The sequence below is a fragment of the Ochotona princeps genome, chromosome 2 (assembly GCF_030435755.1).
Source record: "Ochotona princeps isolate mOchPri1 chromosome 2, mOchPri1.hap1, whole genome shotgun sequence".
Classification (NCBI taxonomy): domain Eukaryota; kingdom Metazoa; phylum Chordata; class Mammalia; order Lagomorpha; family Ochotonidae; genus Ochotona; species Ochotona princeps.
Genome location: NC_080833.1, coordinates 23,008,162 through 23,025,878, shown reverse-complemented (window position 1 = coordinate 23,025,878; position 17,717 = coordinate 23,008,162). Strand labels below are relative to the sequence as shown.

Below are 17,717 nucleotides of genomic sequence, written 5' to 3'. Positions count from 1 at the left end.
CATTGTGCGCCTGCGGGTCGGCGAGCATGGGTCTGCGTGCACGGCTGCTGGGGCCTGGTCGGGGAGTGTCCATGGCTGGCAATGGGCCTGGGGGTCCTTGTGAGTGGAAGGTGGTGCGTGCAGAGAGCAGCACAGCAGCGGGGGCAGAAGCTGGCTCTGCACGCTCGCACGCGCTCATCCTGACAGCCGCTTCTCCCACAGACACACCCACCCTTGCAAACACAGTGGAGACACACACACATCGACACCCACACACTCTCACACACGCACAGGGTCTGGAACACAACACACAAGACCCAGACATGCTCAGTCTCGCTCCTTTTTGTAAAATATATATATACATTTACTTATTTATTGATGTATTTGAAAGTCAGTTAAAGAAAGAGAGAGAGGGTTGAGATCTTCCACCTACTGGTTCATACCCCAAATGGCTGCAAAGGCTGGGGGTGGGCCAGGCCAAAGCTAGGGGTCTAGAGCTCCATCTGTCTCCCACATGGATGGCAGGGACTCAACCACTTGGGCTGTTTTTGATGCTTTCCCAGGCACATTAGCAGGGAGCTGGGTCAGAAGCAGAGAAAGCCATGACTTGACCCAGTGCTCCTTGGGAGTACTGGTGTGGCAGGCTGAGGCTTAACCCACTGCTTCCCAATCCTGGCCCATTCTCCTTAAATACTCACAGGGGCAAATACATGCCTCCAAGCACACAGGCACATGCCCTACTCTCAGAGATGCTTATACAGTGGCACTGACCCATGAACCCTCAAGCCTTCCGACACACTCAGAACCCATGTGAGAGCTTGTACACAGAGGAAAATCACAAACACACACACACAGGCACACAAACACAGCAGACACAGTGTCAGCCACATGGATGCCTTTGGGCCCCAGTTCGATCTCTTTTATCATTTGTGATTCAGTGGCCCTGTGGGCTGGATGGTTGTTGTCCGGCTCAGGGCTCTTCCCTTGACACCTGTCTGCCCCCAACGGAAATTAACATTCATTTCAGGGGAGACTCCTGCGGGGCATCCCTGTGTGCAGTGTGCCAGGCTCAGCGACCAGAGCAGAACAGTCCCCTTGTCTTTCGCTGCTTTGTGACCTTGACTTGGTTGGCCCTGGTTAGTCTCCAGGCTTTCACAGGAAGGGGACCAGCAGGAAGCCAGGCCCAGAACCAGCCAACCTGATTAGAAAGGGAGGTCACTGCCAAGACCGCAGCCTGGGAGCTTGAGAGGCCTTTCTTTGAAGGATGAGTCCCCAGAATCCCTAAAGACCAATCCCAGTGCTACAGGCTGACCCACACCCATGCCCAACCCCACACATGCCAAGCAGGGTCACATAAGACTCTATTGGAAGTTGGGGGCCTGCCAGCACCCTCTGGCACACACCACAGATGCACATGTGCATGCCAACTATTTACATAAGACATGGTCACCCCACTGCCTGTGCCCGCACACAGTAGAAGGCACACACACAGAGGTTGCAGACACCTCTCCATCGACACACATCCACATCCACGGAGGCATAAGCCACAGTTAACACAGGGAGGCACTGCACTGGCTACACACACACTTCTATGACACAAGTCACACCCTGTCCACACACCGCACAGTCACCCAGGCACTGCGGGTGCGGGGGCACACATAAGCCCCAAGCGTAATACGTGTGTGCATTCCGCACGGCTGCACATCCACAACATAGAAAAGAAAAGCACTGAGATGCCCCATGCCCTGCAGGCAAAGACACCAGCACACACTCAGGAGATAGCCCAGAGCCAGCTCCAGGCTCCTGCCGCCCAAGGCCCAGGCAGACACACAGCAAAACTGCGCACGGGCACACCACATCTACACAGACTCCCCCCTACACACTGACGCACGCCGCCGCCCACACGTGTACCCGGGCTCAGCCCCACTTACTCCCACTCTGACACGCAGAACACTTGCTCCGCGAGGCACTTGCAGCAGAGGGGCTCTCTCCATCATTCACACCTTATGGGAGCCTTCCCCCACCCACCCATCCACAGGCCCGATGCCCTGGGCGTACCCCAGGTCAGAACTGTGCCAGGGTGGGTGGGGGAGATTGCAAGCCCTTCCTCCTTCTGCATGCAGCAGTGCTGGCCTCACTGCTTGCCTGAGTCCTGTGCATTCAAGCGAGGGGAGGTGTGCACTTGCACCTCCAGCGAGGCATGGAGGGTCATTGGTCCTGTGCATCGCTCCTGCATCCCAATTCCTTCCTCCAGATCTGGGTTTCCAGCCTCAGCTGCTTCTTGCGGGGGAGCAAAACCCTAAAATACTTCTTTTTTTTTTTTTTTTGCCTAGTAGGTGCTCATGCTGCCCTCTGTAGGGTGGTGGTGATGATGATGAGGAGGAAGCAAAGATTAAGGCAGGGTCTGGAGCAAATGAAATGAGGCCACAGCTTCCATCCTGTCTCGGCCTCTCTCTAAATCTGCCCCCCCCATGACAATTTCAGGGCTGTTCGGGGACTAACTTACTAAGTGAGAAGCAGCTGGCCCCATGTTGGGCGCACAGCAGATGGGGGGTTGTGCTCATGCACGGGCTGGACCCAGGGCACCCCACCCCTGCTACGAAGCTCTTTGTGTCCTGCTTGGCACAATCCCTGCTCTGCAAGACCCAGGTGGCGCAGAGCCTAGGAGTGAGAGGACCTGGGGTATCCCAGTCTCTTCCAGCCAGTGTGTCCCATACCTGCTGAGAGCACTCCAGTTCCTGGCGGCCTGCTGAGTTCTCCTCCCCGTCTCCCCTGTTAGGAAGTTTGCTCTGGTACCTCCGCTGCAGGGTTTGGATACAGGGCATGGTGCTGTCATCTACGACCCTCTGGACTCACTGCCAGGGCTTTCTGTCCTTAGGGCCTGTAGCAGGAGAGGATGGGATTAGACCTCAGGAAGAACTTAGAAAGGACAGTCAGTCCTGGCTTGCCTCAGGGGAGGGAATGTGGGAATGTGTCTAACAGCCTAGAACAGGAGAGAAGAATGAGAAACAAACCAGTCAAGTCCCCACTGGACCAGAAAAACGTGTGTGTGTTTGTGCGCATGTGTGCCTGTCAGTGTGTATTATATGTGAACCCCAATCTAATGTGTGTGCCCAGAGATGCGCTTATTTGTACATGCAGGCCCAAGAAAACAGGGAATGGGGGCTCTCAAGTAAGGAGAGGCAGGTTGCCAGGAAGGCAGGGCTGGTTTCAGGGATCCCCACGCTCCCAGGCAGGACCCCACGGGCGGGAACGTGGTTCGTGGCAGCTGGGCTCTTCTAGCGGCTGTGGGCTGGCATCCAGGTCAAGGCCCCAGCACCCAGCACAGCCCCTGGCCTCGAGCCAGCTCCAGAGCAGCTCACCTCCATGGAAGTGACCCTTCTCTGGCCATGGCCCTGTGGGAGGACATCCCCATTCATTGTCCCACATGACCCACATCAGTGCTGCAATGTGGGGACCACTGTTTCCATCTCACAGAACCTTGAGGCTCAGAGAGCACAGAGGACCTGCCATGGGTGGCACAACTAGTGAGGAGAGGGGCAGCATCCCGGGCCCTGGGACCCCAGAACCTGGGCTCTTCCTTGTTCATCACAAGGGAAATTGAAACCTGGATTTGCCAAGGAAAAGCTCATGTGGACAGGGTCCCTGGTTGGCCTCTCGTCAGCCAGTCACGCAACAAGTATGGATTGAGAACCTACCTGTGGGCCAGCATCGTGGGGCAGTGGGTTAAAACATTGCCTGTAATGCACTGACATCCCATGTAAATGTAGGTTCAGGTCTCAGCTACTCTGCTTCCAATTCAACTCCATGTTGAACTTCCCAGGCAAGCTACAGAAGATGGCCTAGGCACTTGGGCCCCTGCTACCCATGTGGGAGTCCAGGATGGAATTCTTAGCTTTGAATTGACTCAGCCCTAATCTTTTTTTTTAAGATAACGAAGAACCTACCTTGTACCTGGTATGGTGCTAGGTGCCAGGGGACTCGGTATATCCTTCCATGGAGGTAGTGTCTATGAATGGATGGGCAAAATGTCTGCCTTCATACAACTCACAACCAGAGCAGAGGGAGATGGGTGGTGTGTGTGTAAACTAACAACCTCTTTTCAGAGTCATAAATGTAGTCAAAGGAAATACACTAGGGGCCTGGGATGGAGCAGTCAGGGGAGACCTCGTAAAGGAGGTGACATCAAAGTTGAGACTTCCCCGGTAAGAAGCGGTCAGCTTGGGACTTGCTGGTGGGGAGGGTTTGGAGTTTCCCAAGAACAGCAAGGCGAGCATGGGGTAGGGAGGAGGTGGAGAATGGAGAGGGATTCTGGAGAAGCTGGAAAGGGTGAGGCTGTGGTGGGTGGGAAGGCTCCCATGTCGGGGGGGGGGGGAGTGGGAAGCTGCCGGAGGGGCTGAAGGAGGAGCACTCCATAAATGAAGGGTCTGTGCACCCCAGCAGGCTGGACTGAGCAGGGATGGTGGGGATATGGAGGTGGGAGCCCAGAAAAAAGGGAGAAGACGGGCCCTGGGTCATGGTCATGGTGGTTGGGCTCCCATGGTAGCATGGGGGATTTGGAGAATGGATGCTTTTGGAGATAGTAACACTGATGAACTGCAACACAGTAAGTACTCAACATCTATCTGTTGAATGAGTGAATGACTGAATGAAGTCGTCTCTGGATACCAGGCTTTCTAAACAGCTGTGCACACCCTCCAGTAGGAGATGTGCCTGGGAAGACCACCCAAGACCCTTCTGCAGGAATTGCCTATTGATGGAGAACACTACCCAGCTTTTGTGGGTTGGTCCTGCAGGATGCATATTGTTCAGAGCCATGAAGGATTGGTCTTGTAAGCTCTGGGCAGATCCTGCTAAGAAAATTGCCATGTGGAGTGGGGTATCTTGGATGAATTAGAAACACCTGACAGGTATCTGCAAAGAGACCTTGGTGCCTAGAGCCACAAGTGGATGTAGGTGCTGGCAAAGTGGCAATGGTGGCCAGGAACGAGGGGCACCCAAAGTCCCACCGGCTGGAAGGCAAGCTGCCTAGGCTCTGGGCCAAATAAATCATTGGGAAGGGAAGATGAACATTTTCTCATCTGCTTAAAGGGCAATGAAGCATGGCAGTGGCTGGCCCAGCGGGAGGCTGTGGCCACGCAGCTGCGGCCATGCAGCAGAGGCCATAGGAGCTCTCAGTCTTCCACCCACCATCCCCTACTGGGCTGCCCCTCTGTGGCCTGGTTCGTGGGCAGTGCCTCCTCCCGACCAGGCAGTCAGGGCTGGTTATTGCTAACAACAGTATTCATTAAGCAGCCATAAAATCATATTTAGAAGGCCCCATTTGGGGGCAGGGCCCTGGCTAATCCACACCTTCTTTCCCATGGGAGTCCAGCCACCATTGCCACCTCCCCGATTAGGAAACGGAGGTCCAAGAGGCAGAAGAGGCCTTCCCAAGGTCACCTTTCCCCACTGGGGGGTGCTAGGGGAAGAATAAGGCAGGGGGCTTGCATCCAGTCACTTGCTGGGAGGGTCCCCTCCACCTCATAATGGGGTGGATGGGTTGGAATCCTTGTCCTCTGTCCAGGGAGAGAGGAGTGCCGAGGGGGAGGCCCCTGCCCAAGCCTTTGATGCTGTGTGACCGGCTGCTAGCCCTGCTCCTGCCCTGGCTCTGTCCCAGGTTCCCTGGAGGTCTCTCCTGGGGCTAAGACTGGTTCTTCCCACCCCCGCCTGGGCCTTTCAAAGCAGAAGTAATTTTTCTTCAACCAGCTGGATTTGAATATGGAAACGATTTGTAATTACTCCAAGTCCTCCCGGGCGACATTAGCACTGGAGTGAGTCTGGAAGGGCAGGGGCTCCTGGGAAAGGAGGCACAGAAGCCCTGATGTGGCGGGGAGCCTTCCACAAGGTGGGCCACGATCTGGCCTCCTTCCACAAGAACCCTGGGAGATCCAGCTCTCCTCCCCTAGCTCTGGCAGCCTTGGTGAGCCCCCATCCCTATGTCTGCAGGATTCCGCACCCCCCAGGGGGCTGGGATACCAACTCTGCCTGTACCTCAAACTATCTGACACCTGTCTTTCCCAGGACACACATTTCTGTGGCTGAGTGTACTGGGTTGAGAACTCCAAGGGCCACCAAAGAACAGAAGGACAGACAAAAAACTGCTGTGTCTCTGGAGCCAGCCCCTGCTATCCCACCCCCTCACCCAGCTGGCTCCTGCCATGGGGGAGCAGGTGGGGGAGGAAGGGGAAAAAGGCCTAAGGAATCCAGCTGCATCACATCTGCAGGAGACCTGCCTGCCTTTCTATGGGCTCTGGGTCTCTAGTATGCTAATGATCATGAATATTCATCAAGAGGCAGGCAGGCTCCCTGGAGGAGGGGAAGGGGCTGAAGCTCCGGAGGGAGGGAGGGAGGGAGGATTGCGTTTGTGGGGTATGCTGAGGGAGTCTGAGGGCCCCATCCTAGTGGGAAGGCCACATCCCAGCCTCTGTGCCCACTTTGGGGTACTCCTCTTGGTCGTGGGCTCTCCCAGTGTCCAGGGTGGCTTTGCACCCTCTGCAGATGGCAAAGCCTGAGCCTGCTAACTGTGAGATGCCAGGGTGTGCAGGAGGGTGCCCAGCAGGAACCCAGGAATCCCCCCAAACTCAGAGATCTCCAAGATGCTGGTGTGCTAGAGGGTGCCTGGCAGGAATCCAGGAGACCAGAGGCCCTGTGGGGGAGGTGGAGAGGTGTTGCCCATCCCTCCTCCCTGCCTCATACAGCCTCATAAATTCCCTTAAGGTGACGGGTGAGATTCTTTCATTGCCCCTTATTACCTCCTTCCATTAAAGTCGATAATCTCTCACAATCACTCACAACAAATGTCACTGCCACTGCTGGGGGGAGGCCCCAGGGAGGGCATTCGGAGTGGGGCTCTTGGTCTCCACCGGCTGCTGCTCCTGGAGGCAGGTGGACTCTGCTTCATCAGCCCCTCCCAGGGCTCTAGGGCTCGCCGGGATTGGGTGGCAGGTTGGGCACCCTCCTGGCTACAGCACCTTCAGAAGGTCCCGTCCTGAACCCATCCCACCCTCGTGGCAAAGCTGCCCCCTGCCGGCTCCGCCTCGGACCACAGTCGGCGGATTAACCAACCTACTTGTTTTGGATGCAACGGCGTGTCCCCAGCCTGTCCACCTTGCTGGTGGCAGCATGCCCAGGCCACAAACCGCCCGACCAGGGGCTCCGAGCCATGGGCATCTCCCTGGGCACCACCCTAACCCTGTAGGCGCAGGCTCCACCCTACTGCTCCTGGGCACAGTGCCAGCATGGGGAAGGGGTGGGTCCCTACATCTCCGCTGCTTCCACACAAACAGATGCAACATGGGGGCGCCCCTGGCACGGGGAAAGGCACTAGTGGGACTAGAGAGGGACTCAGGGAATACATGTAATCCACGCACACGTGTAGCATCCCCGTGCCTAGGGACATGCAACATTGCAGAGTTTATAGCAGAGAATGCAGCAAACATGCCACACTGCAGTGTACATACATGGCTCCCACGTACCAGCTCCCGACAGCACGTGTGGCACCTGTAAGCTGGGACACATGTAGCATCTCTAAGCACCGGAATAAGCACACAGGCATCCAGGACCTGGGCACATGCTAATTTTCTATGAACGCATGTAGTTCTTCATGCACGGGAACCGGGCAGCACTGCAGGGCACGCTTAGGGCACCTGTATGCATATGCGAAGTTCAGAGCCCACGAATGGCACCTGCATCCACAGCGACACGCGATATGCAATGCGAACGAGGGGGCCAACGCTTCCGTCTCCGGAGGGACTAGGGGGCGGGGAGCGGGAGACCCTGGTTGCGCGCGCGTTGCCTCAGGGCCCGGAGTGTCGCTGGAGAGGCGCGGGGCGGGGGGGCGTCGCGGATCGCCTCATCCTGCGGTCCAGGAGGCCGCGGCGGGCGGGGCGGGGGCTTACCTGGGGCCCAGGGCGGGGAGGAGGACTGGGGGGGGGAGGGCGAGATCGGCTCGGCTGGCGCTGCTCCCCCTTTAACGGGAGGCGGCGCGCGTCGCCCCCGCCCCCCGCCCCTTCTCCCGCGGCTCCCCGCGCCCGGCCTGGCGCGCGCCCCCTCCCGGGCCCGGCCCGCGCAGGCGCCGCGTCCCGCCTCGGCCGTCACTCGGCCCGGCGCGCGCTGCGGGCAGCGGCCGGAGCGGCCGGAGGAGCCCGGGGCGGCCGCGGTGGAGGCGGCGGCGGCGGCGGCGCTCGGACACCGAGGAGGATGCGGCACCGGCGCTTACAGCCAGGGGCTGCGGCCACCGCCCGCGAATAGGAGGCGGCGCGCGGCGCGGGCGGTGCTCGGGGAGGGGGAGCGGGAGGCGGCGCGGCGAGGAGGCGGCGGCGGCGGCGGCGGTGGTGGCAGCGGCGGCGGTAGGAGCCCGCGCCCGGCCCGGCCCGGCGCCCGCCCGGCCCCGCGCTGCTCCGCGCTCCGCGGCGTCTTCTCTGCACCCTTCGCTCGGCGGGGCTGGAGCCCCCGGCCCTGCGCGCGGCTGCAGAGAGCTGCCCAGCACCCGGCCCGGCCCCCGCCTTAGGGATGGCAAACTTGCGCCCCGTGGCCGCCCCCGCCAGCGCCGGCCCCCGCTCCTGCTGCTGACGGCGCCCAGGTGAGTGCTCGGCCCCAAGCCCCGAGCCAGCCCCAGGCACTGAGTCCTCCCGCCGCCGTCCTGAGTTTCCGCACCGGCCGGGACTTGGGGCGCTCCCCCAGCTGGTCTCTGCTGAATTCTTCCCCGGCCTGAACTGTAGCTAGTGCTCAGCCGGCCCCCATCCTTTAGGGAACTCCCAAACCTGGGGCGGGAAAGAGGGGGGCAGATGAGGCCATTTTCGACTCTGACGAGCCTGTTTCCCACCCCTCCCCCATGCCTGGGCCGACCCCCTTCACCCAGCTTGCTAAATCTCCCTCCCCCCGGAATCTAACCCAGGCCGTGCACCCACCGCGGTCTCAAGTCCTTCCGTAACTCGCCCTGGATTCCTGCGATGCGTTCCCCATTCCCACCCTTGATGAGAGCCTTTCTCTCCAACCTGCGGCTCCGCTGTGCCCCCCTGCGCCCCCATCTCTCCTACTCCGGATGCCGGGCCCCGCTCCTCTCCCCGACTTGGTCTCTGCCCGGAGTCGTTGCTGTCCCCTAAGCCAGAGTTATTGAGCACCCCCGCACCAGCCTCCCCTCTATTTCTGTCCCGAGTGCCCCCTCCCCCATATCTGCCCAGAGTCCCGCCTTCCCTCGCCCATCTCTGCTGCAAGACCCCTCCCCCAGCCTAGAATTGGGGCCGCGTCCCCCGTGTCTGCTCCAAGCCCCCTCCCCTCTAGCTCCAGTCTCCGCTGGACCCGCATCCCTTGACGTCCTGGGTCCTTCTCAGGCCAGAGACTCCGTGTCCATCCCCCACCCCTCTCCTCCCACCCGCCCCGGGGCATGGAACCAGACTCCAGACGCACGCTCCCCGCAGCCCTGGGGGCCAGCATGATTTGGGGCGCTGTAGGCTGTGAAGTTGGCAGCTACTCTTGCAGCCGGACGGGTCCTAGGGCACAGCCGCGGGAAGTCCTTCGCTCCGCGGCCAGTGAGGAGCGGGCGATGGGTCGGTTGGCCGCGGTCGTGGTGGGGGGGAGGGGTGCCCGGGCCGAGAGATGCCACCCGCCTGCCCGCCTCGCCAGCTGCCAGCCTGGTCCCTGGGCGTTCTCTGGCGCCCCCTGGCCGCAGTCTGGGACCCGCCGCCCCTTCTCCCGCCGGTAACCCCGGGTTTCCGCAGCCGGAGCCTGAGCGGTGGCTGGAGATTTGGCGCTGGAGCGCCGGGGAGTCCCTGGAGAGAGGAGATTGGTGGGTGAGCACGGGTACCGTCTTGCTAGGTGTGCCCAGACACTCCTGATCGGCAGGCCATATGCTCTGAGGGGCGGCTGGGGGAACGGTCATCCCAGCAGCAAGTCCTGACACCCCCACCCTGGAAGACGTGAGGCACAGACCAGCAGCACTGGCCTCTGGCATCAGCTGAGTCTGAGTCTGAGGCAGGTGTCCCCAGGGGACCCCTGTCTGTCTACCCCTTGGTATTTCCCACGAAGCAGGGTAGGGGTCCAGATGAGTTCTATCTCGAGCAGAGCCTGGGATGGGGTAATTCACCTCATGGGACACTGTCCCCTGTGGGTACTATGCACATCACCTCGATGATGGTGGTCAGGAGGGGTGTGTAGGGGGGGTGTCTTTCATCCACCAAGATTGTCAGAAGAGATCTCTTCCCCCTTCACTTCCTCCCCTGGCACACCCCTCCCCCATTGCGCTTCAGAAAAGCACAGGTCTTGTGTGATGTGTTTGTGGGTAACATCTCTGTCACACAAAGGGAGACCCCAGCTGGCCTCTAACCTTCCCCTCCACCTCCTAAGCAATGTAGTAGTTGGCCACTAGAAACCCCGCTTTGGGGCAGGTGCCTGAGCTCTGTGGACTGGGCAAGCCATGTAACCCTTCCAAGCCTCAGCTGACCATCTGTAGGATGGGCACAGGGGGGCTCCTTGCCTCCCATGGTTGATAGGAAAATGAACTTAGCTGGTGTGGAGTGTCTGGCACCCAGCAGCGCTCAGTGATGCTGTGTCGGATGCCGCTCGTCAAAGCCAAGGTCAGGCCCTTCCCCATCCACACTTCATCCCAGAACAGAAAGGAGAAACATGTTTTGGGGGGTTTGCTTCAACCCCCCAGAACATAATCATGGGAAACTACCTTCAGTCCTTCCGGATGGCTTAGTCCCCCAACCTCCCAAGGGTCCTCCAGCGGCTGTTGGAGCAGGTCTGGCCAAGGGGGTATCAGTGACTGGTGGGACAAGGTCCCAGGTCTTGGTTTAAGTGCAGGGGCTGGGGAAGAAGGATTAGTACATAGAAGAAACCCAAGTCAGAGACCCCTAAAGGTAGGTGGCCTGTTAGGTGGTCCTGGAAATTGTTACCTTGAGGCCCAGGGGAGCCCCTAGAAGGTTAGGTGGTATCAGGACTTTTGTAGGGCAGGTTGGGTTCCAAGGCAGAGGTAGCTAGCAACCTTGCCCCAGAGCCTGGCCGGTGTGGTGATGGGGAGGAAGGGGGCTCGAATCCTGACGGCAGTGTGGCTGGACCCGCCTGCCCCCGGACGGCGCTGGCACTGAGAAACAAAAGCATGAGGTTCCTGTAGCAACGGCTCCAGCTGCTGCAAAGTTCCGGGGAGGCAGGCGGAGGGTGGCTGGAGGGTGGCTGGAGGGTGGCTGAGTCACCGCCCCCTCCCCTGTTGGCCGCACTGCTCCACCCCCAGCGACTGGGGGCCGCCCCTCAGCCCCCTCTCGCTTCTGCCCGCCTTTTCCTCATCTTTTGGGGTGTGCTAAAAATTCCCCCCCCCGAGTTCCCCACGTAGCGACGGAGGACCCCAGAGTGGGTCGCTCCCTCCCCGTGGCCCCGCCCAGCAGCCCCCCACCCTTGGAGGCGCGTACACTCCACGGGTGCTCGGGCTCCGGAAAGAGGGGTCCCCGAAGGTTCTGCCCCTCCATCGGTGCACCGCCCGAAAATCCGTGGAGGCCCCACGTGGGGGTCCGGGCCTGCTGGCGGCCTAGGCTCAGCCCGGCAGCAAGCGCCCAGGAGGCGGAGGGTGAGTGACGGGCCGGCGAATTGGAGCTGCCAGGTGGATAAACGCGACGGATGTGCGCGTCGCCGTGCCCCTCCCCCCGCCCCTCCCCCGCCCGCAGCCTGGGCTCCCGGCGTCCCAGCTCACCGCTGGCCTGACCACCGATGGGAGTCAATCCGGCCCTGGCTCTGAGGTGCTCCCACAGGCCCCCAGCTTTGGCTGGGTCCTCCCTCACAAAGCCTTTGATTTCCTTTTTTTTTTTTTTTTTTGGTGCAGATGGGCAGCCCGGAGGCTGCCCAGACCTGTGATGTCTGAGGGGAAGGGGTCCCAAGTAAGCTTGGTCGGAGTGGCCAGCGACAGACTGAGCAAGCCACGTAACCCTTCCACGCCTCAATTGACCCTCTGTAGAATGGGTGGGTGGGTGGGGGTCCTTGTTTCACATGATGGTAAGGAGAATGAGATTAGCTGCTGTGGAGTGTATGGCACACAGCAGTGCTCAGTGAGTGATGCTGTGTGTCAAGGCCAAGGTCATGCCCTTCTCCATCCATGCTGGGGGCAGAGAGCCAGGGGGAGAGAGGTCCTGAGACAGCCTGGGCTCTTGACCCTGTCAGCCTGCTGCGACCCCAGCCCTCTTCTGTCTCTAGTTCTTGTGCATACAGGAGTCTGTGGTCTCAAGTGGGCTTAAAGCTTCTAAGCCCCCCCTTTTTTTTTTTAAGATTTATTCATTTTATTACAGCCGGATATACACAGAGGAGCAGAGACAGAGAGGAAGATCTTCCGTCCGATGATTCACTCCCCAAGTGAGCCGCAACGGGCCAGTGCTGCGCCAATCCGAAGCCGGGAACCTGGAATCTCTTCCGGGTCTCCCACGCGGATGCAGTGTCCCAAAGCACTGGGCCGTCCTCAACTGCCTTCCCAGGCCACAAGCAGGGAGCTGGATGGGAAGTGGAGCTGCCGGGATTAGAACCGGCGTCCATATGGGATCCCGGGGCTTTCAAGGCGAGGACTTTAGCCGCTAGGCCACGCCGCCGGGCCCGCTTCTAAGCCCCTTTAGAAGCTTAACCCAGAGGGACTTCCCTGAAGCAGAGGCATGGAAGACCTCAGTAGGCAAGAGGGGGCATTGGTGAGGGTCTGAGAAGAGAGAAGGGGGCGGGGACAGGACCATGTGTAGCAGGCTCTGTGCAGACCCTCAGTGCATGCACTCCCGTGTCCACAGGAGCGATGAGCAGTCCCCGGGCAGGATGGTGATCCACTGCTCAGAGAGGGAAACTGAGGCACAGGAAGGCTAATTGTGGCTGATGCTCATGGGCCACCTAGGAGGCAGGTGCCCCATCCAAGTTAGCCTTTGCAGGTCGAGGCTGGGAATGAGGGTTCTGGGTCAGTTTCCTGAGGGGCACAGGCACTGGCCACATGCACCCAGCAGGATCTGGAATGATCGTTCAGACTCTGCTTGGGTCTTTGTGGATGGGTGGAAAGTGACACAGAAAGGGAGCCTTGAATGACAGAACTGTGAGGGGCACTGTCCTCAGAGGGAAATTCCAGAGAGGAAGGGAAGGGGTATGGTAGAGGCTGGCCAGCCAAGGGCGCTTGGGCCTGGGCTTGGCTAGGGTTTACAGGTGACTCAGTTCTGGAGGAGCCAGGGAATTGGGGCCTCTTGGTGGGATGTGGAAGAGGGAGCAAGCAGGGCAGGTTACACCTCACAGGTGGCTGTCATGTGCTGAGCCTCAGAGGGTCAGGCGTGTTTGTTCACACTCAGGAATCTGTGTGTGTGTGTACAGGATTCTGACTCTACACCCGTGTACATGGGCGTGCAAGCACTGAGGGCATGTGAGGTCATGTGCCTGTGGTCTGCACCCATCTGTGCACATGGGTGTCCATATGTGGGACGTATGTAAACATCTTTGTGCACATGCCTACTTTTGGGTGTGGCGGTCTTTGGGCCACCAGGATGTTCAGGCCTACGTAGCTTAGAGTGGGTGTGTGTCGGGGAGGGCAGTTCCCTGCTCTGAGCAGGAAAGGGGAAACCAATTATAATGAGTCCCCCTCCCCGATGTGAGCCGCAGCCAATGGCCTGATTTTTGGCAGCCTGCTTAAAAATAATTGGGGGCAGTTGGGGGGATTGGATGTCACTCATCATCAGCCACTGGCTTTGCTCACTGCTGCTGCTGCTGCAGGCTGGGCAAGCTGAGCAGTGTGGGACAAGCATGATGTGGGGTGGGGACTACTGAGAAAGGGGGCGCATAATGCAGCCTTGCTGAATAACTCCAGGGGGTCTTTTGGGGGAGGGGAGGGTGGCTGAGTGGTTGAATGGCATGCCTTAAGCTTACTTCCCTTCCTTATCATCTGCCCCACTGTATGTGTAGCTGGGAAGCCAGGCGCTTGCTTGCACCTGCGGCTTTGGCCTGGCTCAGCCGCCCAGGGTGTGGGAATGTGGCTTCCAGGGCTGGGGGAGCTCCGTGGCTGCAGCCCAGGGACTGGGATGTGGGGATCCCAGTCCTCTCCTTCTTCCTCTCCACTGTTGAGATTCCTGAATAGCCAAGGGGGAAATCTGTCCCCAAGGAGAGCAGCTGTGTCTTGGGAAGATCCAGCCACACCTGTGAATTCCCTATGCTTGTGATTCCGTTCCCAGAGCTAGTAGCTTGCCCATCTGGCCTGAATCCCGAGTGATTAGCAAAGGGAGGGAGGAGAGAAAACCCCGAAGCAGGTGGGCAAGAGGGCAGTCCCAGCAGGCTTCTCTCCTGTGATCCTGAACTGGTGTTGAGGTCTGTTCTGTTGTCGCTGAACAGCTGGGCATTAGGGGCCAGCCAGTGCTGTGAGCTTGTGCAGTACAGGGAGGAGGAGGCCATGTGGGTCCCTTCAGGCTTAGGACTGGACATGGGGCTGACCCTGGGCCAGGCTCCCTTACCTAAAGAGTTGGAATGGAGGTTGGGTGCTGTAAGCAACAGCATTGTCCTGGCCTGGTGGGTAGGGATGCCCATGCTGCTCTCCCCTCCCCAGCCCACTTCACTCGGGCCTGACTGCTCTGTAAATCAGGGTGGGGCACGGGGCCCAGTCTATCCTCCCCGACCTGGAGTGCATGGGCATGTGCTGGGGGAGCCTAGCTTAGTGTCACTTTTGGAGAGAAGGCAGAAGCCAACCAACTCCTGCGCCCACTCTTAGGAGCCTTGAAGATCCACTCCCAAGATTGAACCCTGGAGAATTAACAAAGGGCAAAGGTAACAATAGGCCAGTGGCTTTCCCTGGCTTGGAAGGCCCTGAGCCAGACCTTGCAGAATAAGGCCACACAGGGAGAAGAGGAAAAGCTGGTGACTGGCTGCCCAGGGACTCGAGCCTGGCATAGCTTGTCTTCTGCTTCTTGCTCTTGGTCCAGGCAGGTACAGCATACTGCTCGCAGGGTTCTGCCATTGGTACAGCCCAGGGCTGTGACTCCACCACTTTCTTGCCCACTCAGTGCAGTGAGTGAGCATGACATCACTCCAGGACTAACCCTGATTTGCTCTGATCATTGTCCTACCTACTTGCTTGGACAGTTACCACGGGCTTGGCACGTGCCACGCCTCACAGCTGATCTCACACACTGGGACAAGAACAGCCCTGGTAGGGAATAAAGCCAGGTGGCGGAGCTGGGGTTGGGGCTGGATCTGAATGTGTGATAGATTGATGGGCTAAGATAAGAACGAACATTCCTGATGGGCTTTCCGCATTCCCTGTGCCTTCTTGAGCCTGTGCCCTCATTCCAGCTCTTTCCATCCTCTGCTTGCTCTGTTTTACAGAGAAAGCAAGTGAGGCTCAGAGAGGTCTGAGACCACATAGGTGGGCCTGGGTGGCAGACAAGAAGGTGCTCTTAGCCGTCAGGCTAAGGTCTGTGGTGGGCAGCACCTGCTGCTACCTGTGCTGGCCATGACTTCTGTCTCTCTCCACAGGGCAAGGGACATAGGATGACCCCAGCCTGTCCCCTCTTACTGTCTGTGATTCTGTCCCTGCGCCTGGCCGCTGCCTTCGACCCCGCCCCCAGCGCCTGCTCTGCCCTGGCCTCGGGAGTGCTCTACGGAGCCTTCTCGCTGCAGGACCTCTTTCCTACCATCGCCTCGGGCTGCTCGTGGACCCTGGAGAACCCCGATCCTACCAAGTACTCCCTCTACCTGCGCTTCAACCGCCAGGAGCAGGTGTGCACCCACTTTGCCCCCCGCCTGCTGCCCCTGGACCACTACCTGGTCAACTTCACGTGCCTGCGATCCAGCTCTGAGCAGGCGGTGGCCCAGGAAGAGTCAGAGGTGGGGCGGCCGGAGGAGGAGGCGGTGGCGGCAGCAGCAGCAGCGGCGGATGAGGAGGCTGCGGGGTTGGAGCTGTGTGGAGGCTCGGGCCCCTTTACCTTTCTGCACTTCGACAAGAACTTTGTACAGTTGTGCCTGTCAGCAGAGCCGTCTGAGGCCCCACGCCTGCTGGCGCCCGCCGCCCTGGCCTTCCGCTTTGTGGAGGTCTTGCTCATCAACAACAACAACTCCAGCCAGTTTACCTGCGGCGTGCTCTGCCGCTGGAGCGAGGAGTGCGGCCGGGCAGCTGGCAGGGCCTGTGGCTTTGCCCAGCCAGGCTGCAGCTGTCCTGGGGAGGCAGGGGTTGGCTCCAGCAGTGGCAGCAGCAGCACCACCACTACCACCACACTGCCGGGTCCTCCTGCCACCTACACCCTGTCCAATGCCCTGGTGCCCGGGGGCCCCGCCCCACCTGCTGAGGCTGATCTGCACTCGGGGAGCAGTAATGACCTGTTCACCACCGAGATGAGATACGGTGAGTCTGACCAGGACCTGGCTGGGCCTGGAGGTGGGGGAGGGAGGGGGTTGTGGTGGCTGGGGACTTTTGGCGCTGTCATCCCTGTGCTTGGCCTTCTCCAGATGTTGGGGTCACTGAGTTGTGCTGGGGTGAGATTGCCCTCTCCAGGGGAGTTTGCAGACTGGGTGGTTAGATGGGGGCAACACAGCTGAGGAAGTGTAGAATGACATGCCAACCCAGAGAGAGCCCCCCCCCCCACCACGCAGCCAGGGTGGCTCCTAGAAGGAACAGTTGTCAGAGCAAGGGACCTGAAGGACAGGCAGAAGTGAGCGAGCCAAAGGAGTGAGTGGTGAGGGCCTTCCAGGCAGTGGAAGCAGCGACAGCCTGAAGCCAGGGTTACCGTGGCAGGGCCTGGCACTGTATACTGACAAGTTTGCTGGAGACTGGAGGGAAGCAGTGAGCAGGGCTGTGTTCCTGCCCACACGGGTCAGGGATTTTGGCAGTGGCCCCAGGGTCAGAGGGAGGCAAAGCCGAGTGCAAGAGCTCCAAGGCCACCCTCCAGGGCTGTGCTGGCTGGGCTCCCAGCGTTCCCCGCTCCCCCCTCTGGGCCTGTGTCTTCTGGGACCGAGTTCGCCAGCTGCTAGAGCTTCCTGCTGACTGGGCAAAAAGCTCTGTGAGTCCTCCAGTCCTGCCTGCTCCGCTCTCACCCCAGCCCCCTCGGCTGCATTCACCGATCCCGCCTCCTGCAGTGTCAAGGACCCAAGCCTTTGGTTGGGTCCACATGCCTGCTGTGGACTGGGTGCTGGGCTACAGTTAGACAGTGGAGGCCGAGGCCGTGGTGGTGGGAGCTGCTGGGTCTGGTCCCCAGCTCTGCTCCTAGTTGCAAGGCCTCTGTCCCTTTCTAGGCCTCATCGTTCCTGGCTGGGGAGTCAGGAACTTGCCTACTTTTAACAGGATCTCACTGAGTGTATTCCATGGTGGCAGGGACTGGTATGTGGGTGGCTGAGCATATTGGAAGGTAGGACCTGTCTCCAGCCCTGGGCTTGGGGCTACCTTGTCTTTGTTACCTTGAGTAGCTACCTGTGTTTGCGTGTATGTGTGTCCATGTGTGCCTGGGAACCGTCTTTGAACCAATTGCAAGTGACAGCTACCATGGACAGTAACCTCTTCTAGGGCTCTGGAGGGGGACCCTCCTCTGAGACACCAGGCATGGTGCCCATCCACAGTGAGGGCCTAGTGGCCTTGCCATGGCCTCTCTCCCAGGCCAGCTTGGCCTCTACCAGTGGTCGATGAAGCTGTCGGAGTGACAGCCAGGCTGTGGGCAGGTTACAGGCCCTGGAGGCTGGCCTGGGATTTAGTGCCTGCAGGAAGAAATTGGATTTCGCTTCTT

The 17,717-nt window shown here is 59.6% G+C and overlaps 1 protein-coding gene across 6 annotated transcripts in view; it reads left to right on the top strand.

Moving 5' to 3' along the window:
- The first annotated feature begins 8,465 nt into the window (after positions 1–8,465).
- Positions 8,466–17,717, top strand: part of ADGRB2 (adhesion G protein-coupled receptor B2) — a 33,622-nt gene continuing 24,370 nt past the window's right edge. For all 6 annotated transcript variants that reach the window (XM_012928803.2, XM_058678180.1, XM_058678177.1 and 3 more), the window contains exons 1-2: positions 8,466–8,602; positions 15,481–16,345. In XM_012928803.2, coding sequence (XP_012784257.2) covers positions 15,496–16,345 — 850 coding nt within the window. In that variant the 5' untranslated portion in view covers positions 8,466–8,602; positions 15,481–15,495. The remainder of the gene's footprint in view (positions 8,603–15,480; positions 16,346–17,717) is intronic.